Source organism: Juglans microcarpa x Juglans regia, chromosome 3S (assembly GCF_004785595.1).
Source record: "Juglans microcarpa x Juglans regia isolate MS1-56 chromosome 3S, Jm3101_v1.0, whole genome shotgun sequence".
Taxonomy (NCBI): Eukaryota; Viridiplantae; Streptophyta; class Magnoliopsida; order Fagales; family Juglandaceae; genus Juglans; species Juglans microcarpa x Juglans regia.
The window spans coordinates 8,660,416-8,678,423 of NC_054599.1; the positions used below are offsets into that span (position 1 = coordinate 8,660,416).

The 18,008-nt window shown below is 38.0% G+C and overlaps 1 protein-coding gene across 2 annotated transcripts in view; it reads right to left on the reverse strand.

Moving 5' to 3' along the window:
* The window catches only part of LOC121257195 (cleavage and polyadenylation specificity factor subunit 3-II), a 34,453-nt gene that overhangs the window by 6,370 nt on the left and 10,075 nt on the right, over window positions 1-18,008 (reverse strand). For both annotated transcript variants that reach the window (XM_041158132.1, XM_041158131.1), the window contains exons 6-12: window positions 16,711-16,847; window positions 16,424-16,487; window positions 15,031-15,096; window positions 14,490-14,559; window positions 14,085-14,189; window positions 7,901-8,042; window positions 6,997-7,093 (exon numbers count right to left, since the gene is read on the reverse strand). In XM_041158132.1, the coding sequence (XP_041014066.1) occupies window positions 6,997-7,093; window positions 7,901-8,042; window positions 14,085-14,189; window positions 14,490-14,559; window positions 15,031-15,096; window positions 16,424-16,487; window positions 16,711-16,847 (681 nt within the window). The remainder of the gene's footprint in view (window positions 1-6,996; window positions 7,094-7,900; window positions 8,043-14,084; window positions 14,190-14,489; window positions 14,560-15,030; window positions 15,097-16,423; window positions 16,488-16,710; window positions 16,848-18,008) is intronic.

Below are 18,008 nucleotides of genomic sequence, written 5' to 3' on the forward strand. Positions count from 1 at the left end.
CTCATGCACTCGGTGGAGGACGAAATAGTTCTCTTTGAGGCGTGCGATCAGTTGGGTCTAGAGGAGTTCTCTGTGGGGGAAGATTTTCAGAACTTCCAAAGTAGCAATATCGGTGATCCAATCCCTTTGAACTTTTGTTTTCCAGATCAAGTTTCAAACTGGGTATTACATAAGGTGAAAGAGATTCAACATTTTGTAGGGATTAATTGTGAGGGGTATGAAGAGCAGTTCATAGCTTTGTTAATTGCTATGGAAGCTGGGTATCAACAGAAAAGGAAGAGAGACTTGAAGAAGAATCGAGAGCTTAAAAGGTTGATGTGGTCGATGAATTCGGAGGGTAGTTCTAGTAGGAGTAGGGTAAAAGGGAAGGGGCTGGTTGTTCATAAATGAAGCCAAAAATTGTGTCTTGGAATGTCCGTGGTCTTAACGAGGTAGAAAAGCGTCTTCGGATTCGGCACCTGCTTCGTGAGTGAAAAGTGGACATTGTTTGTTTACAAGAGACAAAGCTGAAGTTAATCAATAGGAGGATTGTGAGGAGTATATGGAGCAGTAATTATGTAGATTGGGTGTACTTGGCTTCTTCAGGGGCATCGGGAGTTGTAATGATGTGGGATAGGCGGGTGGTGGAGAAAGTAGAGGACTATATAGGGAGATATATGGTAGCGTGCTCTTTTAGAAGTGTGGCAGATGGTTTCTTGTGGGCTTTTGCAGGTGTTTATGGGCCCAATTTAAACGTGGATAGAAGATTATTGTGGGATGAGCTAGCTGGGGTTCACTGTTGGTGGGAGCTTCCTTGGTGTATTGGGGGTTATTTCAATGTTGCTCGTTTCCAAAGTGAAAGTTTTGGAAATAGAAGATTGAGGCCAGCAAGCTTAGAATTCTCAGAGTTCTCAAATGCCAGCAGTCTTTTGGCAATGTGGAAGAGAACAAAAATACCAAGTGGATGGAAATACAGGGGTTAGAGAGACTACAGGAGGGGAGGCCTCTTACTGAGGAAGAACAAGCACAGAAAACTTCGTTGGACGCAGATCTTGAGAGGATAATCTTGCAGGAGGAAATGTCTTGGCGACAAAAGTCAAGAGCATTATGGTTAAAGGAAAGGGATCGGAGTACGAAGTTTTTCCATAGTATTGCAAATTCTCATAGAAGAAACAATAACATTGAGGTGTTGAAAATTGAGGGGGTGGAGTGTAGAGAAGAAGAGGTTATCAAAGATCATGTGGTTGATTTTTTTGAGAAGATCCTTACTGAGCAGGAGGGGTGGAGGCCCACTCTTGATGGGTTGGTGTTTAACATTCTTGAACCGGGGGATGTTGCCAGGATGGAGAGGGCTTTTGACAAGGAAGAGGTATTTAATGTAGTAAGGAAGATAGTAAAAGACAAGGCTCTCGAACCTGATGGTTTCTCTATGGGCTTTTTCCAAGAATGCTGGGAGGTGATTAAAGAAGATCTTTTGAAGGTGTTTCAGGAGTTGTTCTCGTTTGGAAAATTTGAGAAAAGTCTTAACTCCACTTTCCTTGCCTTAATACCTAAAAAGGCCGGGGCTATTGAGATCACAGATTTTCGGCCTATCAGCTTAGTGAATGGAGTATACAAGATTATCTCAAAAGTGCTTGCCAATCGCTTAAGTGAGGTTTTGGGAAAGATTGTGACTAAGCCTCAAAATGCTTTTGTTAAGGGAAGACAAATCCTCGATGCGGTTCTAATTGCCAATGAATGTTTGGATAGCAGATTGAAGGCTGGAAACCCAGGAATTATGTGTAAGCTGGATATGGAAAAGGCGTATGACCATGTAAATTGGGACTTCCTCCTATATCTATTGGGTAGGTGTGGTTTTGGTGAAAGGTGGAGGTCTTGGATTAGGAGGTGTATCTTAACGGTACGGTTCTCTATGTTGATTAATGGCAACCCTGAGGGTTTCTTTCAGAGTTCTCATAGTTTGAGGCAAGGGGATCCATTATCTCCTTTACTTTTTGTTGTTGTGATGGAGGCACTAAGCAGGATGATCTCGGCTTTGGTGGCTAATGGTTTTGTTAGTGGCTTCCAAATTGGTTCTCCAAACAGGGGTATTACTACTGTCTCTCACTTGCTGTTCGCAGATGATACGCTGATTATGTGCGAAGCTGATCGGGACCAGTTGCGGGTTGTGAAGGCATGTCTACTGTGTTTTGAAGCAGTGTCGGGTCTAAAAGTGAACTATGATAAATCCGAGTTGGTGCCGACTGGAGAGGTGCAGAATATTAGGGAGTTGGCTAACACGTTGGGTTGTAAGATAGCTTATTTTCCTATGACGTACTGGGATTACCTTTGGGTATAGCCTCGAGGGCACGCTCGATTTGGGATACAATAATTGAAAAAATAGAAAGGAAACTAGCAGGGTGGAAGAGAATGTACTTGTCGAAAGGGGGTCGGATTACTCTGATTAAAAGCATACTTTCTAATCTACCCACTTATTTCTTATCCTTATTCCCTATTCCGGCAAGTGTGGCGAGTCGTCTCGAGAAGTTACAAAGAGATTTTTTGTGGAGTGGATTAGGAGAAGAGTTTAAATTTCATCTTGTCAAATGGGAGAAGGTGTGCCATCCTATTTCTAGTGGCAGTTTGGGCATTAGAAATTTGCGGTTGTTTAATCGGGCGTTACTTGGTAAATGGCTATGGCGATATATCAAGGAACCAGAAGCTCTATGGAGAATTGTAATCGAAAATAAATATGGTGGTTCAGGGGAGGGTTGGTGTACTAGAGAAGTGAGAGGGGCCCATGGTAGGGGGCTATGGAAGCACATTAGAAAAGGGTGGGAGGTATTTCATCGACACACTCGGTTTCAGGTGGGTACAAGTGCCAGGATCAGACTTTGGAAGGATGCTTGGTGTGGTAACAGTGCGCTCCAAAAGTTGTTTCCTAGTCTATTCCTATTAGCAAGTGCCAAAGATGCTACAGTGGCGGAGGTTATGGGAATCTCAGGAAGGGGTTTTCACTGGAATATCAATTTCAACCAGGCAGCACAGGATTGGGAGATGGAGACTTTTGCAGAGTTTTATAGTTTTCTATACTCTTATCGTCCAAATATCCAGCATGAAGATGGTCTGTGGTGGATCCCTGCAGAGAAAGGGGTTTTCACTGTTCGTTCCTTTTATAAGGTCCTTGCACAAGTGTCAGAGGCACAGTTTCCCTGGAGAAGGCTCTGGCGACACAAGGCCCCTCCCAAAGCTTCTTTCTTTGTGTGGACAGCGGCATTAGGCAAGATTTTTACTACAGATAATTTGAGAAAGAGGAGTATAATCATTGCAGATTGGTGTTGTATGTGTAAAGAAAGGGGTGAGTCGGTGAACCATTTACTTTTACATTGTGAGGTAGCCAGGATGCTCTGGAATGAGATGTTTAAAAGGATGGATCTAGCATGGGTTATGCCAGAATCCGTGGTGGATATATTGGCGTGTTGGACTTCTATCCGAGGTGTGCACCAGATCAAAGCGATTTGGAAGATGATTCCTATTTGTATCATGTGGTGCTTGTGGCAGGAGCGAAATGAGAGGATGTTTGAAGACAAGGAGAGATCGATGGCGGAGCTAAAAGTTTTCTTTTTTAGGACTCTTTGTACTTGGGCCATTGCTATGGTATTTAATGGCATGGAAGTTCATCATTTCTTAGTTTCTAACGTGCCTTCGTAAATAGGGCATACTTTTTTGTAACTGGCAGTTGTTGCCCATTCTTGTTAATAATACTTATTTTACTTATCAAAAAAAAAAAAAGTATGATAACATGTAAATAGACACTATAGTATAAGTCTATTATAAAAATAAGTTAGATATTAGTATAGAAGTAAATTAGCAGTGAATGATTTAGTTTTAGTTTTAATTTTTTTTGAAAAAATTCCAATTTGAAAGAAAGGCCAAAAAAAATTCTTTTTTAAAATGGGCAAAATATGAAGCAAAAAAAAAAAAAACCCAAAATTGAAAGCCCAAATCCGACTCCGCTCCAACTCGGATCGGATTCTACATAAGTTAGAGTCGGAGTTCAGATTTAAACTCCGACAAAGTCAGAGTTAGAGTCAGATTTAGGGGAATCCGACTCCGACTAAGTCGGTGCTCATCCCTAGATGAGACATGTGAACGATGTACTTGAGTGTGATCAGATCCTACAAAGTCAGAGTTAGAGTCAAATTTAAGCTTGTATGCCACCCAAAAGCTAATCATACTCATCCCTTGATATGCTAATCAAATTTGGAGTCGGGTTGTAGCACGGTGATTGTGATGTGGCATCTTGGCAAATAGCCTGATTAGCGGACCTAGATGGTCTACCATGTAGATCCAAACAATAGTCCACCAAATGGTTAGTGCGACTACAATGGGTGACTTACGAGATTCTCAACCTCGAGTGCGATTACCTTTGGCATCACATCCCTCACGTGGACCGCTACCCCCACGTGGACCTCGAGTGGCATCAGGCGAATGTGGCTAAAACTTCGTCACCATGGACGCAGGAAAATGTCACAATTCAACTTGGAGATAGAAAATTCACACAAAATATTAAGCATGGATAACAAAACCAAAGAATACAATCTGGAAAACAAGAAATCCAGCTCAAGTACCCGAAAAATCAACTTGAAAAACCAAATTCGGCTTTAGATCGGTTGAAATCAGTCTGTATCAGCTGGAACAGTCACGTATTGGCTCGGAACTGGCCTGTATTGGGTCGAAATTGGCCTATCTCAGCCCATATCGGGTTTGAACGGGGTTTGTACAGGTACCGGCTTCAAACATTCCTTAAACCTGGACTATGTTATCCTAAACGAGAATAAGTGATCTGGGTATCACCTTATCCTTGTTACCAAACAGACATTATTCCGAATAGGAACACGATCTTACTCCAGGTTGGGGGTAGCCACACTCAAGCTTGAATAGCTTACACCTGAAACTAAACACTCCAAGCCTTTTGGCGTTGCCGACGATACCCTACCCTTCCGGCGGTTGATGATGATGGGAAACTCGCCGGACTTCATAGAAAATGACGGCAAGCTCGAATGTGGTGCCCAGTACCAAAGATGACCGAAAAAGTGCCAAAAACAGTTTGAAACTCCTATTAGCACCGACGACGGAGGGAGAAGCCACCAGGATGCACAAAGGACGATAGTGACCTCGAATCCGGCAGCCGAAGATACTAGTGAGCTTTGATCCGGTGACAAATACCAACTTAGATTCGAAAGTACCAACTCAAATCTGGAAACTATGATGGACTTCGAAAATACAAACTCAAATCCAAAAATACCAACATAGTACATCAACTTAGTAACTAACAAACAACGGCACCACCAACGAGTACTCAAACCTCTGATACCATGTAGACATTCATGGAGGGAAAACTTATTTCATTCATTGATGTACAACAATATATATACTACATATAATTGATGATTATACCCTTACAAGTTACGCTTATTACAACCATGTCCTCTAACAAAGATAAAGGACAAAATTTGATACATGGTAACACAATAAAACGTCCAAGGAGGTGGCAAGACACATAACAAGGATCACCAAAGGAGGTCGATAACCCAACAAGCATGTATTCTTTTTGAATCTCTGAACCACCAAATACAGGACGCCTAGTGATGGCAATGGTAAAAAATGAGATAGTAAGTGTGAAGGGAAAAAATGTATTTTCTCTCAAGTTTTTGGCAGGGAACTTCAGGTCACATATCACGAACAAACGGGTTGCAGAAACAGTTAACCTGAACTCCACTTTCATGGCATGATCAAAATTTTAAACCATCAAGCAAAGCATTCCTTATAAAAGTTAATAATGAAAGCAGAAAAACAAAGGAGTGGAAAACTCAAAAAAGAGAACTTATAAGTCATTGTTTTTTATAATTTCTTAAAAGTCATGTTCTAATAATGGACTAACATACTTTTTTTTATAAGTCAACGGACTAAAATACTTAAATGGCATGATTTTGTATTCAATATTATTAATTCCAATCAACACCATCAATTACATGATTTTTTATTCCTTTTTTAACATCGTTATACAAAATTTTTAATTTCATTGAATTTGGATTATACTGCTGGCCAGGGGAGAAAAAACTATATCTATCTGCAGAAGGATTACAAGTTCATATTTTTCTGCAGTAATGAAGAAACATAAAGTTGATATTTGCCCCAGTAAAAGTTAATTATGACATATATACCATAAAAGGAACAAAAATGCATGGAGAAGATGAGCTCATTTTTTCTTCTCCTAAAGAAGCTCTGCAACAAGGATGTGGTACCATCACTACCTTCAGCATCTGTCAGTATCCAGTGGGGGGAACTTTGATTTTCATACAAAACACAGAGGAGGGGAGAGTTGAAATAGGGTTATACTGCAGTGTGCTTAGATGTTTCTCAAAGCAAAGGGGGACTGTCATGCAAACAAAATTTCTCTCGTCCACAACATAGATGCCAAGATAGATTGTTATGTGTGATCTATGGCATGTATACTATGCAATCTTATACATTATGGACACTGGAAGAAAGTAAATCATACTAAACTATACTAGCTGGCAATGTGCAACACAAATAAGTTGCACCAAGAAATTTTCATGTTAACGTGACAAATTATGAAGCAGATTATATATAAAAACATTCATATAAGAATTAGAGTGATAGTAGCATTCTTGTTTTAAAAAATGCTGTAACTTTGCGGTTTTTTTGTGAACTTTTAGACTATTATCCATTCTTGCATACGATATGTGGATCATAATTCACATGTATTGTTTTGTGGTGACATGGGATATGGCTTTCTGCGGCCTCAACGTGGCTCTGCTACAAAACAATTAACTTCAAAAGAGGACATGTATGCCTTTAGGAAAATATAACTATCCAGTTTAAGACTTGACATTCCTTTCAGCCGAGTAACCAAAACTAAACAAAAAAGAATAAAGATGTGATAAGATAAGGAAAAATAAAATAAAAAGGATAAAATGCAGAAAGTACAAGAGGTAGACAATAATTATGAACCTGGCATCGCACATCGAGTTGAGTATCTTTGTCCAGATCAATTTTGGTGCGTTTACCCGACATCAATTTATGTCCTATGGTTCCAGCCGCACAGTACCTACAGTACCATTGTTTTTTGGAGATTTTTAGCAGTTTCAAAAAATCAGTTTTTAATGGAAACTTATAGCATTTTTCTTGTAATTTGTAATATCGTTGAGTGACCAATCAGTTGTGAATGGGGCTTGGCATGTGTGAATAGGACCACCGGTTTCGTGTAATGTGCCATCTGTCTTGTTTGATGTGCACAGGGTGGGTATGGCACATAAACACAGCTGGCTCTCAACAGAAACTGAATATCAGTTGTCCACTAGGAGAAAATGTCCAGAGTACTAGCTATATTATGTACTAAGAAATTGACTATAGTATCTGGATACTTGCTAGTAGAGGTGAATTTCTCCATTCAATAAGAATATGATGGTACGAGGTTAATTCTATTCTACATTCCAAATTCAGCTTATCACATAAGAATATCAGAGCAAGATGCATGAGGTAGGTATACAGAAATGTTCATTCCCATTTGCCTATTCAAACTGAGGTATCAATTACACTATATATCTTAAAACAAGTGACATGATATTACCAATTGACATCAACACTGAGCGATCAACATAGAATGACTAGCAATAGGCACATTCAATTTGTTACATCTTCTGATGCACATAAAAACAGTTTCAACAACCCAATAAAACTAACTATATGGCACTAAAATGGGCATTTGACCAAGATTTTGTGTATCAGCATCATATATTTACCAGGTTGCTAGCTACTATATCAAAGGGTTGGAAGTGGGATTGTAATAATAATAACTTTCTCCCAAACTATGTAAAGTAATTCTTAATCAATATGCAAGTCACAAGATTGGTACCCAGGCAAGGTGATAAGATTCATTTCAGATGGAGCCCACTGCTTGAAAACCTCAAGCGAAAAACCACCACTAATCCAGCCAGGTGTAGCAAAAAGAACACAAGGTCCAGGGGCAGATATCATAGAACGGTCAAAATGGAGAACTGCATCATCCAAACACAATCAGTAAGTCGTAGTATATTAAAATGATGATAGTTCTATAGGGTTCATATATCAATTGATTTACATTCAGTACTGGGACATTTCTTTGTGGAATGGACTCAATATAACAAAACTAGACAAAAGATACTTATTTTGCATATCCCATTTATCATTATTCAGAGAGAGAGAGAATATGTGAATGAAGGCCATCTTAATATATGCCTGATGTGGAACTCAATGCATGCCTCTGCAATGTCCTCACACAGATGCACTACAGCTAAAAAATAAAATAGCATAGGATCTCACTTAAATCCCTGACAATCTCATCAGAGGAATCTGCATTGCACCTACTGCATTGGGACACATTGTATTTTCCTCCAGATTTTCAAACAAGGCAGAGTGATAAGATTTGTCTTTTTCTAAAACTTCTCTTTGGTAACTGTAAAATCCATGGGTGTGTTTTATTTATCACAGGAAACATTATGAGAACATGACCTTTATTTGATTTTAAGTATCTCATGAGAACTTGACAATGTAATGCAGATTACGATTTTATCAATTTAAAAAAAAGAACTGTCACCAAACTGAAGTGTACAAGACCATAGAAAGGCGCATGGAAGAGAGAGGTCCGGGGAGAAATTCGAGATCTAAAAGGAGAAAAATAGAACAGTAAGAATCACATGTGCTAGCATGATCCATAGATGTGTTAGTCACATCTCTATGGCATCGAAAGGACAAATTACTATAAGGGCTATGCATAATTGGTTATGTAGTTCAATTCTTCCTAGTACAGAACCCAATATGGGACTGGTTGTGTACTAGGAAACTGGACTGTATGAGTAATTATAGGGAGCTGTAATTGTGACTAATTTGGCATATCTTGCAAATGTAGCTTGCATGTTGTGGATAACAACATTTCAACCGAGTGGGGAGGAACGGAATTTTTTCTTAATAGGAACAAAATATTTTTTGCAGTTGCAGTCATATAAATGAGAATACTCATCCAATCTGCAAGTATGTGCATATGCTACACAGTTGCAGTGATCAAGTGGTGCTACGTAAAGACCAAAATGAATAGCTATTGCCACTCCTAAATGTAATCTCTTTGAAAACATAATTAATAAGTACAAATGGCATTATTCAAAGGAAAAACAATTTATTCCATGAACGTATAACGTGTTCAAGTCAAGCACAAATCTAACAAGTACAACTTCCAGCGAGGGCATGTGGCTAAATTCTCAGTAGTCTTTTCACATGGAAAAGAAACCCTCTCTAAAAACCCTTGTAAGTAAAAGGTTTGGCACAGGAAACTCGAAGTAAATTAAAATAACTAGAGTAAAAGATAAATAGATTTTGTTGAAATAGCATAGAAGATGAGAGAATATGAAATTGCCAAGAAAAACTTCCATAGCTTTAGTTCCCCGTTGATGTATTCTACTGTTATACAAGTGCCATAGAATCAAAACAAATATGTTGAGATCTTAGACTAACGATAAAATCATCAAATAACAGGAGAGCTAATCTTCCAAGGCAATCATACGACAATTGAGCCTCAAATCTGTCACCAATCCAGCGCCAAATCTATCACCGTTTATTATGCACAAAGTCTGTCAACACTTCCCTCAAGCTGAGGGATAGATATCTTGCATGGCCAGCTTATCCAAGATTGTGTGGAAATTATTATTTGTGACTCCCTTTGTCAAGACTTTTGCAAGCTGTTATCCAGTCTTCACGAGAAGTGTGGAGATGATGCCTACGAAGTTCCTTTTTCGCAAAGTGTCTATCTATCTCATATTGGACGGGGTTGTGTGCAATACTAAATAGCAGCCTTTAGCTATGTTTGGAACACAAACTCTCAACCCATCTCAAACCAATTATTGATGGAACTCACTACTTTTTCAACTTCCTATAAAAAAGTTAAACTCTTCTCAACCTATTTCATACATATAAACACATATCTCAACCTATTTACATTCAAACACATCTCAATGGGACCTAGAAAATATTATTATTCTCAGATCATCTCAACATCCAAACACAGCTTACTGTCACAAAGCAACCTTATGGGATATTTGGTGACACACACCAATTCCTTCAAAACTATCTCCGGTCATAATATTTTCATGAGTCTTAGAGCAACTCAGCCTCTGCACTGGATCTAGCAACAACAGATTGCTTCCTGCTATGCCCAGTTACTAGATCTCCCCAACAAATGTGCATTATCATGAGGTAGATCACATATCGGTGACTGAACCTGCCCAATTAGTAGTAGTGTAGGCATCTTTTTTCAGGTAACCATGTCAAGTAAACATCAAAGCTTTACCAGGTGAAGAATTCAAATGATTAAGGATTATATAGACAGCTCACATGGAAATTCCATGTGATGAGTGCATAAATTTGCATACCACACTTATTGCATATGCAACGTCTGCTCTGCAGGATTGTCAATGGGTTTACAACCTAGCATTCCTCTTTCCTTGATAAATAAAATACTCCATGTCTTGATCTTGCCACCTCAATGTCCAGAAAGTACTTCGAATTTCCCAGGTCTTAAATATCAAATTCCTTGGCAAGAGATTGCTTTAGTTTTTGCGCCGCCTCCTCATCATTTCTAGTCAACACAATGTCATCGACATATATAATGAGAGCAGTTACTCATCCATGAGGAGAATGCTTAATGAGTAGTGTTTGGTCCGCCTGACTTTGTTTTTAACTACACTTATGCATAGCTCTGAAAAATATTTCAAACCATGCCCTCAGTAACTATTGTAGACCATACAGTGCTTTTTTGAGTTTACTCACTTACCTTTACAACTCAAAAACTAAAGACTGTGAGAACTTCCAATATACTTCTTCTAGGTTGCCATGAAGAAATACGTTCTTTACATCAAACTGATGAATGACCAGTCCAAATTTGCAGCTAGTGAAAGTAAAACGCTAATGGAATTCACCTTGAATATTGGTGCGAATGTTTCTTCATAATTTATCCCTTGAGTTTGCGGGTATCCTTTTGTAATCAATCTGACCATGTATCTTTCTACAGATCCATCGGCTTTGTGCATAATGGCAAACACCCATTCACATTCCACTGCCCCTTTTCCAATAGGAAACTCAAATAAATCCCATGTATTGTTTTTATTGAAGGCTTTCATATTCTATCACATTGCTTCTAATCACTAAGTGCTTCCTGTAAACTTTAAGGAGCAGGCATAGAGGACCATTTCGATATAATGACTGAAATGAGGGTGAAAGATGCTGGAAAAACACAAACTTAGATATGGCATGTTGAGTACAAACCTCACTACTTTGCATCGTGCAATAGGAAGATCAAAATCATTAGCAGTAGGTATTAGAGGATCTACATCAGAGTTATTAGTAGAAACACCCATGTCAGATGGTTGGCTAGGAGCTTCACTCATGGCCTTACATTTGGAGTAAACCCTTAGTTCCTTCACAAGTGCCTCGTCAGGCCTTCATCAGCAATAGGTATTTCTACATCCATCAGCAAAAAGTGTTTGGGAGCTGGAGGATGGTAACACCTGTAGCCTTTTTGAGGACCCAAGAAGAGACATTTAAGGGCGCAAGGATCTAGTTTACTCCAATGAAGATGGACAAAGCAAACACATCCAAAGACATAGGGAGGAATACAAATTTTGGGAGATATGGATGTGGACAAAATTCCAATTGGTGTCATAGTTATTAGGTTGATACCCCGTTCCCATGTATTCCAATTAGGTTGATACCTTGGTACTTCTGTTGGTACTAGAAGGAATGACATGCGATGGTGTTTTTCAAGTTCACAAGTTTCACATTGAAACTTAGAAACATTATTATGCACAAATAAGGAAATATTCGATGCAATAGAGAAAAGGAACAATAACGAAAGTGTGGCATTGATGCCAAAGTCAACTCATTCCTCCTGAATAGTATGACCGCACCACATGATATGCTTGTTGAAGTACACCTTGTGCTGTTAGCTAAGGGTCCAGATAACAAAGACTATCCCAGTAGGCTACCACTACCAAGTCTGAAATGGTCCAAGTAGGGAATGCCAACAACTTAAGGAGCTTGGCTAACTTGTGGGATTACAAGGTATCTTCGAATGAATTGATCGAGAAGATTGTATTGGTTGGCAAGTTGGAAGAGGTTGTACTTGTCAAAAGGAATTGGAACCACCTTAAACAGGAGCATGCTCTCAATTTGCCTACTTAGAGCATTGGCTTCATCAAAAGCCTAACCAAATGCAAAATATGATGAATTTCATCAAAATAGAGCTGCATTGGATTAACCAAAGAGATAAGTGGGAAACTTTGAGTTACAGTAAATGGATGGGTTTCTTCAAATTTGAAGGGCTACTATTCACTCATCAAATCTATTTTTTATTCACGTTTAATCTCCAACCGTCTTGTAATAATAACGTAAGAATCAAATTAAATTATTAATTAACATATGATTAGTGTAATTGTAAAATATGAAAAAAAAAATTAAAATATTTTTATTAAAAAAATAATATTATATTATTATTTTGATGAATTCAATGGCTAATTCAATGTGGAGTTATGGCTAGGGAGGTTTTGGATTTATAAAAATCATGTACTTTTCATCAAATTTTAGAGATAATTTTGATGAAGCCAATGTCAATGCTCTTATTATCTCTCAATGTTTCCTCCTCCGGCCGATGTAGTGAATCGCATTAAGAAGATCCAATGTGACCTTTTTGGAGTAGACTGCATGAAGAATTTCAATTTCACCTGGTCAACTACGATAAGGTATGCTCCCCGATCTTAGGTGGTGGTGGGTTGGGGATTCAATGATAGACTTCAAATAATGGTGCTCTCTAGAGGCATAAGGTGCTTATGTTGTGGGCTTGTGAAAAAATATTAGACAGGGTTGGGGAATATTTGTTCAACAAATTAGATTTGTGGTGGGGGATGGTTCGAGGATAAGTTTTGGCATGATATTTGGTGTGACAATACAGTGCTTAAGGACACTTTTACTACTGCATATCCGATTGCATGCAAGCAAAAACTATTCGTGGCAGAGCTATTGGAGTTTCCAGGTGGCTCTTCTCAATGGAACATTAACTTCCTCAGGACGGCGCATGACTAGGAAGTTAGTGCTGTTACATAATTTTTCAGCTTACTACTCCACCAAAATAGGGAATCAAGAAGTAGACCAGATGTTTTGGAGTCCCTCCAAGAAAGGAAAGTCTTTGTACACTCCTTTTAGAGTACCATCATCAATCATGGTAACAAACACTTCCCTTCGAGGACCATTTGGAGGAGTAAGGCGCCTCTAAAGGCTGCCTTTTTTATATGATCTGCATCATTAGGGAAGATTCTGACCATGGACAAATTACGAAAAGGCCAAGTCATTGTATTTGATTGGTTCTGTATGTGCAGGAAAAGTGGTTAAACTGTGGATCACTTGTTACTCCATTGTGAGGCTGCCAAGGCCCTGTGGGATGATTTCTTTGCAGAATTAGGGTAGCGTGGGTTATGCCTAGGAGGGTGGTCAATATTATAGCTAGTTGGAGAACTTTTTTAGTATCCCTCAAATTGCATCAATATGAACCATCATATCTGGAGGGAAAGAAACAACCAGAACTTCAATATTAAGGAATGTTCACTAGAGGAACTCAGAAGCTTCTTTTAAACAAGTTATTTCTTTGGGAAATAGCCTTATATTATAATGGGCTCACTTTTCACGATTTGCTTGTATCTATTTTTTCTTCCTAGTTAGGTGTTTCTCTTGTATACATTCCATGTACTTGGGCTATGCCTACTGACATTAATAAAAATTTTATTTATAAAAAAATCTAAGAGGTTTTAACAAAAAGATTAGCAAGCCTTGCCATATATATCTTATGAAACTGATCTAGTTAGAAAGGCAGCTGATAGTAGCAGAATCAGAAGCTTCAAAAAAACTTTTAGTTCAATAATTTCTTTCTTACCTGTGAATATATATTAGAGGGAATTGCATCTCTAAATCCTACAGAGCAATATTAAATCATACAGAATTAACAGATAGCAATGTTAACTTACCGTGTTTAAAATCAAATGCATTACGTGTGGAATATGTCTCTTTAACCTTCTGGCTGGTCCAACTGATAAGCATTTTATAATACATATTGGCTTGCATGGTCAGACCTAAAAAACAAATATCTTAATCACCAATTCAGGGGAAACACTTATAGGAAGAGAGCTATTGAAAAACTTGGCACATTAGTAAAATGCTTGGCCACATTTCAATCAAAGATAATTGAAAAAGGAGCAAAATCCCAACATGGGGATAAATAAATACATACAAGAAAGATCCAGGAAAAAGCCTGTTAAAAGACAATTTCATTCAGCTGGTGATTATCACCTTAGCATTTGATGAATCACCCAGTAAATTGTGGCCAAGCGTCAAGCATGCAATTAAATGAGAGAACATCCAACAAAGCAAACCTGATGAAAAGTAAATGGGAATCTTTAAATTCATTCGCTCCCAGTAATCCTCCAACAAGATGCAGAGCTCCTAATTGATAATGGATTTGATTGTCAAAAATAGTACTAGAGACTAGTTCACAAGAAACCCACATAATGTAAATATTGAGCTGACAGGTGAGATATCTAAGATGTATCAAAAACTTGATAAAAAGTATCAGAATGCAGTAAGGCACTAGACAAAGATAGGGATGATCTTACATGACATATAATAGAAAACAGAAAACAAAGGTTACAAAAACAATATAATAAAATAGCATCTTACATGATATGGTATCTTTGTATCAAACCTAGAGAATAAGTGTAACTACAGAAGATGATCAAGCACTCACCACTACACTTAAATGCAACACCAATCCAACAGAAATACATTCCTTTAATCAGGTAAGACATCTCTCCGTAATAGGCGAAATTTCATATGAATAAAGTACAGACTTAAAACTTAAAGTTCAATTGGAATTTAGAAAAAAATATAAATTAACAGCTAAACTAATGACAACACCTGAGCTCTTCCGAGAGCAAATGTAGGAATAAGCACCTTTCCTCCTCCCAGAACACATTTATGAACCTACATTTGTTTGTTATGGAAAGAAAAGAGAAAAGAATTATTGGAGGCCATATATGTTAAACCTTTAACTATGAGTCAAACAAACAAACACATGCATAATATTACTCTTGACCCCAGTATTCGCGTGTTCAAAAAAAATACTATAGTAAGATCACCAATTGTAATAACGCGGATTGAATATAGGAAAGTGGTAAATGAAATCCCACTTGCTTACGGGAGAGAAGTTCTTGTCCTTTATAATGATTCCAATGCACTTCAACTGTAACCTTGACTGGTCCTTTAGAGCATAAACCCGGATGTGACTTGGGCTTTCCTTGGGTTGTTACAATAATACAATCAACTAAGAAAGTATATGTAGACACATGCATATCAAAATAAAGCAATCAAGAAAGAAAAGAAACTATGAATTTGTAATGCGAAGCATAACTAGAAAGAAACTCCGTAGCTAATTTGGTCTATACTCTTTTGGATCCCCTTTTCAATAATTTTTTCATTCATAAAGTAACAATATATTAGTGCACAATAAATAGAAAATACTCATAACACTTGCTTGGGAGGGAGGTGACATTTCATTTGATATGCAAGGTTACAATTGAAATCCCTTGGAATCATTATAAAGATCAAGAACTTCTCCTACTACAAGTAGGATTTCATTTACCACCTTCCTATATTCAATCCGCACCATGACAATTGGTGATCTTACTATAAGCCCGGATGTGACTTGGGCTTTCCTTGGGTTGTTACAATAATAAAAGCAACTAATAAAGTATATGTAGACACATGCATATCTAAAGAAAGCAATCATTGAGAAAGAAAATAAAATATGAATTTTTAATGAAACATATACTAGAGAGAAAAAAACTCGGTACTTAATTTGGTCCATACTCATTTGGATCCTCTTTTCCATAATTTTTTTCTTCCATAACATAGCAATATATTAGTGCACAATAATCAGAAAATACTCAAAATTTTGATTCTTAAAATAAGTGGTGTCCAATTTACAACGCGACAAGTACCATACAATGAGAGACCTTTTTATCATGTGTCCAAAATCATACTGAAAAATTGACAGTACAAAAAGAATTATCATATTTAAGAACTAGCATTTTGACTGCCTTGATTATTTCAACATTCGTTAAAACTAAAAGTACTTGATTAGAGGCATGATTTACAAAGGAATCAATGTCAAGAAGTTGGAAGCACAAGTGTCGTACCTTGTACATCCAAAAATTATAAACATTGGAGACAAGAATGAAGCAAAAAAAAGAAAAACAAAAATAGTATGTGCAAAAATATTTGAGATTTAGTAGTGCTGTTATTTTCATACAGCTTTAAGAAATTCCGCCTCCCGACTGTATTTCGAGTCACGTATAGTCGTTGCATATGTGGACCTGTAATGAGAATAGAGAGAACATAATATTCTATCATAAACCATTCACCAAAATTTACTCGATTATGGTCCTGAAAGTCTCCCTAATCCATGTGGAAACATACATATCGTGGCTCAAAAAGTAGAGAGACTAAAGGCAGACATATTGCCCTAATATTGTAGATAGGAAACATGAAAAACAATAGATGAGCACATAATAATCTAAACATGCATATGTTGCATACTCTGTGATTAGAAGGTCCAGCTGTAGTCGATCAATTTGAGCTGCTCCCAGATGTCTATCTGGTGTCATATTATAGTCTCCCGTGTAGACTATAGCAGAATCTCCCACCTTTGTGTAAAACATTGCTGCTCCAAGAACCTTACGGACATAATAAACAAGGAGATCTCAATGAACAACATGGGATGGACCCATAATATGGACTGAAAAAAAAAGACTGCTTTCTCCAAGTTATTTATGCAAACCATTGAAAGCTGCTTGCTATCGGAGATGATTATGTTAAAGTTCTTCTGATGAAAACCAGGTCAGTCAGATGCTCAAAAATGGAAAATCATTAAATGCATCCTTTGTGGGCACACAGGAATGTGTTGCATCAACTAATACAATCACTTGGGGTAAGTCAGATGAAGTAAAGTTTTGTCTGCCACTTCAAGTAGGCAAGAGAAAGGTGAACAATCAAGCTTAAAAATCCACAGGCCACAAGCCGATGGTAACACCTCCATCGTTAGCCTCGGGCTTCAATCCAGCCAATGGTAACACCTCCAAGTGCACTGAGGATGTCGGCCGTGCCATCCAAAACACCACCCGACGCCAAGCAATGCATTGCTGCGCTGCCAAGCCATGTACCCAATTATTTCCATCACCCAATTAGAGACACCGCTGCACCATCAACCCTCCCACCTTTTTGGTTTTCCATCTCCCTGGCAAGCCACCGTAAGTCTCTCTCTCTCTCTCTCTCTCTCTCATGCACGTTATCTGTTGGTATTCTAGTGCCAACAGTGGTATGTTCATAGTTGGTTTCCATAGATGCTACCGGTTAGTGCATGCATTATGGGTTCATATGGTAGCTACCATCTAGGTTATGAGTTGGTTATATGGGTCAATGAATAGTTACAGGTTGTAGACCTAGGAATAAGTGGGTTGTATTTCATGAGTTAAGTGCTTTGAGTGGATGGAATCCAGTGGATCATGGATTTTTTTTTTTTTTTTCTTTTAATAGAAGGGGGTGGGGGGTTTCGAACCCAGGTTTTCCATTTAGAGAACCAGGCCATATCCCATCAGGCCATCAGGCTCTTGGCAGATCATGGATTTGTTTTAATCATGAGTTGGATAAGTATATTTCATGTTTAGGCGTCATAATATCTTCAGGGTCTAATCGCATGATTATTTGGAGAAATGGCGTGGATAGCAATTATTTGCAGAGTGATGATATTTTAGGATTATGAGGATTTAGATATTAGGGAAACACATGTTATTTACGTATTTCGGATTTTAATTACAAAGTACGTGCTTAATTAGAGA